This window comes from Perkinsus marinus (genome assembly GCF_000006405.1).
Source record: "Perkinsus marinus ATCC 50983 genomic scaffold scf_1104296954236, whole genome shotgun sequence".
Classification (NCBI taxonomy): Eukaryota; Perkinsozoa; order Perkinsida; family Perkinsidae; genus Perkinsus; species Perkinsus marinus.
The window spans coordinates 1-4,955 of record NW_003208196.1 but is presented as its reverse complement, the minus strand read 5'-3'; the positions used below and the strand labels follow the sequence as shown (position 1 = coordinate 4,955).

The 4,955-nt window shown below is 44.2% G+C and overlaps 3 protein-coding genes across 3 annotated transcripts in view; 2 read left to right on the top strand and 1 right to left on the bottom strand.

The window, feature by feature from the left end:
- The window catches only part of Pmar_PMAR008576 (hypothetical protein), a gene marked incomplete at both ends in the record, with an annotated part of 1,269 nt that extends 286 nt beyond the window's left edge, over positions 1–983 (top strand). Inside the window, one exon of the mRNA XM_002776130.1 lies at positions 12–983. Coding sequence (XP_002776176.1) covers positions 12–983 — 972 coding nt within the window. The remainder of the gene's footprint in view (positions 1–11) is intronic.
- Positions 984–3,358: 2,375 nt separating this feature from the next.
- Positions 3,359–4,183, bottom strand: Pmar_PMAR008575 (hypothetical protein; the record flags this gene model as incomplete). Its single annotated transcript, XM_002776129.1, has 2 exons — positions 3,359–3,433; positions 4,073–4,183. The coding sequence occupies 2 exons, from the start codon at positions 4,181–4,183 to the stop codon at positions 3,359–3,361; spliced, it is 186 nt and encodes a 61-aa protein (XP_002776175.1).
- A 13-nt stretch (positions 4,184–4,196) lies between these two features.
- On the top strand, positions 4,197–4,375 carry Pmar_PMAR008574 (hypothetical protein; the record flags this gene model as incomplete). Its single annotated transcript, XM_002776128.1, has 1 exon — positions 4,197–4,375. A coding segment is annotated over one exon (179 nt), but the record flags the coding sequence as incomplete, so codon positions are not given.
- Positions 4,376–4,955: the final 580 nt, after the last annotated feature.

The following is a 4,955-nucleotide window of genomic DNA, read 5'->3' as shown; positions in this document are numbered from 1 at the left end:
GATACTGCCAGGAAGCTAATGAATGGGGAGATGACGTGGCCTTGAAGAAGCTTCCCACGTTACTTGAGAAAGTTGCCCTACTATCATTCTCACGGATACCATATGAGAAGCGGAAGACTTTGGGCACGGCTTTATCAAGCCTAGAGAAGGAGCTGGCGCCTGAAGAGAGCACCGCCTTCGACGACTTTTCTAACGCCACCTACTCTTCTGCTGAGACCCTTGACTACTATGCTTACCGGTTGACCGAGCTCCTGGATAATAGCGGACTTTCTTTGGAGGGCGACGCAAGAGATGCCTTACTTGTGGCCAAGTTTATTGCATCGTTACCAGCTGGTTTACAACTTGATCTACGAAAAGCCAGAGAGACCATCAAGAATTTACAGCAAGCACTTCGTATGGCAAAGAGACTACAAGCCATTCAGCCTGACACTAAGAAGAAATCGGTGACCCCTGTAACGGTATCTACGAGTTCAACAACTGCAGCTCCAGAAGTCGAGCCTCAACAACTACCTTCTGTGAAAATTGGTGAGGCCTCCGATCCAGATCCAGCTGTTGCTGCGATCGCAGATCTGACAGAGGCTATACGACAAGAACAGCATTGGTTAGTTAATTATATATCTCGTCGAGGGAAAGGTCGCGGTAGCTATAATTGGTCTCGCCGTGGACAGAGGTTTGGTCCCCGAAGTATGCGCTCTTCTAGATCCTACCCCAGCAATGGTTATTACCGTCCTGTCTGTGACTACTGTGGTATTGCTGGCCACCTATGGCGTCAGTGTAGGAAACGCCTGAGGGATGAGGCCGAGCGTCGAGGTGGTAACCGCTTCAGTGGTAAAGGTTTCAGACCTGATCGTCGAAAACAGCCGTCCAACTATGATGACGATATCGATATGAACATCAACTATATTGATACTATGGGAGCCGATCTGTCGGGAAACGGCAATGGGGCCGGCTCAGACCGCATGATCCAGTCCCATCTACAGTAAAAAGTGATGAGTGTGTATCCTTATCTGATTTTTCGACGCGGTTAACTTATCCTATTTCAATCTTTTCTACTAATTATTCATTATTCATCGATACTGGTAGCGAACACTCACTAATAGATCATGTTGTTGTACAAAAGTTGAGTCGCTATAATAAGTTGATATATACTGACTATTCTCCTAACTTATATACTGCCGATGGCGATTCGCTACCGAATTATGGAAGTGTAATATTACCATTGAATATACCATCTATCAATTGTACCATCAATTATTCATTTGTTATAGCAAAGCATATTATAGAGCCAATTATTGCAGGACGAGCACTCCAACGACGTCTAGGTATTTCTATTGACCAGTCGACTAATCCGCCCCGTATATCCCTTAGTCCTTTCGGTCATACTACATCGGTTCGACTTCATTCTCCTCAGCGACAAGTTGGTCAACCACGACGCCCTCAAGAAGCTGTGACTAATGCGTTGGTACAACGACGACCTGAGCAAGTAACAACGAATGAGACACTGCCATCAAATCTGAAGATACTTGATACAGTCCAAGACCTTGGTTGGATCGCTTTATATCTCACTTATGATACTACGAAGCATACTAAATGTTTCACTGTTGAGATCAAGCCCGGTACTGTGAAGCCGATGACCATTGCCGAGTACAAGAGATATGGCCGTCTACACACAAAGATGATACAGTGTCCGGAAGAAGACCGAAAAGCTTCGTATAATATTTGGTCCAATTGGCGACGAGACGGGAAAGTACAACGCCTATCACCTGGTTCCCCTGCATCTGTTATCCAGAATTACTATGTCGTTCATGGTAAGCGACCCAGAGTTGTCCTCACATTCATCTATGTAAACCAGCACCTACACGAACGCTGTAGTGATATGGCGTTTAAGCAATCTCAGATACCTGATTTGTTATTAGAAGCACGAGCCTACCCTTCCCACGCGGCCTTAGATATAAGTGATGCCTTTACATGTATACGTCTGGGTAAATATTTCTCATCACTGACTGATACTCGAGTACTACTACCTGACGGTTCTTATTGTACTATGAGATTCTTGAATCTCCCTTATGGTGTTAATGTTGCTCCCTGGTGTCTGGAGACGTCGGTCCGGTATTGTATTAGGTTGGTACCTATGAGACAACCAATACTGTGTAAAAATTATATGGATGATGTTCTGGTTGGAAGCTACAAGAACGCTATTGACGACCTGGCTAAAGTGAATGATATTCTGCGACAGTATGATTTTCTTATATCCCCTCGGAAGGTGATCAACATTGACATAGAGCCTGCTACTGACATACTCGGAGTGATCATTGTCAACAAGCACAAGACCAAGTATATAACATTTAGTCGTACCAAAGATACGAAATGGAAGCAGAAGCTGCAGACGTTTCTCAACGAGTCCAGTATTACCTATCAAAATCTCCACTCCTTGGTTGGCTCTATCCCCAAATATTCGGTTGTATATAGTCCTTGGTTAAAGTCTCTCTGCTACAAGTTCCAATCTATAGCCAGCCGTGAACGGAATGAGAATGGTGACGAGTGGTGCGACAATCTGAAAGAAGGACTTCATGAAATAGCAAAAGAATGGATAAGAGCATCGGTTACCTTCGAGCCACTCATGGTCCCCATGTACATTAACCCCCAGGAGAAGTTTACCATCTACGTAGATAGCTCAAAGAATGCTATTGGCTACATGATCTATCAAAATGGTAATCTTATTCACCAAGATAACGAGATTCTACCCTTCGATCGGGCCTCACTGAACATTGCGTACAAGGAACTGGTTGCTCTACGATCTTCAATTAGTTATATCAGTCGACTCCAGACGCTGACCAAGAAGAATATTGGCCCTATACAGTTCTACACCGACTCCAAGGTGGTATATAATGTCATTAAGAACGAGCGTGTAAAATCTATCCCAGCAGCGAGCCGTAACCATGTCGAACTTATACATCGAGAATATGTTATCATCAGAGAGTTACTTACCGCTATTGGTTGTAAGTGGCAGGTTGAGCATATCGATGGCAAGGAGAACCCCAGTGATCAGCTGACTCGGCATCCACTCTTGGATATGATGGTGACCTACGAGAAGACTTTCACCGATGACAAGAAGGATGATGATGTGTCAATTGTATATCAAGCTCACATCAAGTTCTACTCGAAGAAGATTCTACCAACCAGGATATTTAGGAGTTCTCAAATGGCACCTCAACCAATTACTCTACAAGAAATTCGACGAGCACAAGAACAAGACCCAAATGCTCCTACTGTAGGTGAAAGAGGCTATACCATGCGAAATGGTTTGATTCACTACAAGAAAGCTGTTGGTTTACCTGTGGTATATATTCCACCTGCGCTACGCCCTCGTATGCTCCAGAGCCATCATGATTCGGTGTATGCAGGACATTGTGGAGCGGTTCGTATGAGTGACCTGATAAGTAAAGTAGCATACTGGCCTTACTTGAGTGTTGATTGTGAGTTCTATACTACAAGCTGTGATATTTGTCAACGTGTTAAAAGTATACGACCTAATCCTCAACAACTTCGTTCAATTTTGCCTAGTTATCCGCTAGAAATAATTCTTATAGACTATTTGACTATTGAAGGCCAAATGATTTTTGTCGTACAAGATGCATTCTCTAAATTTACTAAAGTATATTTAGCTAACGTTGCTGATGGTATTCATACTGCCCTTTACCTTATCGATTTCTTCTTGACATATGGTCCTCCAACACGGTTGTTATGTGATAATGGCTCTAATCTGAAGAGTCCCGAAGTAAGATCAGTACTCCGATCGTTTAATGTACAGCAAGACCATTCGCCGAGTAGGGCCCCATATTCCCATGGGATGATCGAGCGTATGAATTCTTCTATATTCAATTTATTACGAACATTCCGTGAACGTGATGATTGGAAATCTCAATTGCCTTACTTAATTTTCAGTTATAACATTACTCGTAATGCTACAACGGGCGTAGCACCCGCTACTGTATTTTTTGGTAGACAGGTATTGCCATTTCTAACACCGAAGACGGTCAAGCCCATATCATACGACTCCCCCTTGGAATACCTTCGTGGACGCGATGACTCTCTCAATGTCCAGGTTGAGCAGCGCATTAAAGCCAGGGCCTTGCTGAGAAGACGGCGACATGAACGACGATATGGTGCTGTGAGTAGACATGGCTTTGAAGCAGGTGACTTGGTCTATTGGTATCATGGACCTGGAAGAATCAAGCTAAATGCTAAGTGGGTTGGTCCCTATAGAGTTGTCGAAGTCTATCCTACAAGAGTTATTCTGCGAATTGAGAACCTCAAGACGAAGCAAAGTCACTATGTTCATGCTAATGCATTGAAGTTTGCTAATGTTCGTCAAGTAGAATCCAACGATACTGCTACATCAACATCAACGAGTCCTATGCTTACTCAACAACCTCCATTAAGATCGTCGATATCTCAGGAAGACGACTTTCAGTTTGTGCAAGTCGATAGTAGTCCGGTAATACCAAGTGTTGCCCAACAGGTATTAATAACACCAGTCCATGATGATGTCGACGATGATGGTGGGCTCGGATCGGCAGCTGAAGAGCCAGTACCAGAAGACCATACTACGGTGACCGTCGAGTCGCCATTAAGAGAAGAGCTCCATGAAGCTCATAGATCACATGAAGACCACCATGACACAACTGCAGTAGGAAGCAGCGACGTCATTGATAAGTCTGCTAATTCGACGAAGCCAGCCCATGGTTCTGTGTATCTCCACCAAGGAGATCAACTGGTGCGAAGATCAACTCGAGTGACAACAAGACCCTTCAACTATGCTGCATCACCATCAACACCAGTACGGAAGAAGAAGAGACGACGAACTCATCAGCAACAAGGTCCTCGAAAGAAGAAGCGATCTGAGGGGGGGGATGATTGAGCCCAGCCGTTTCGTTCATTGCTCTATGTATTAA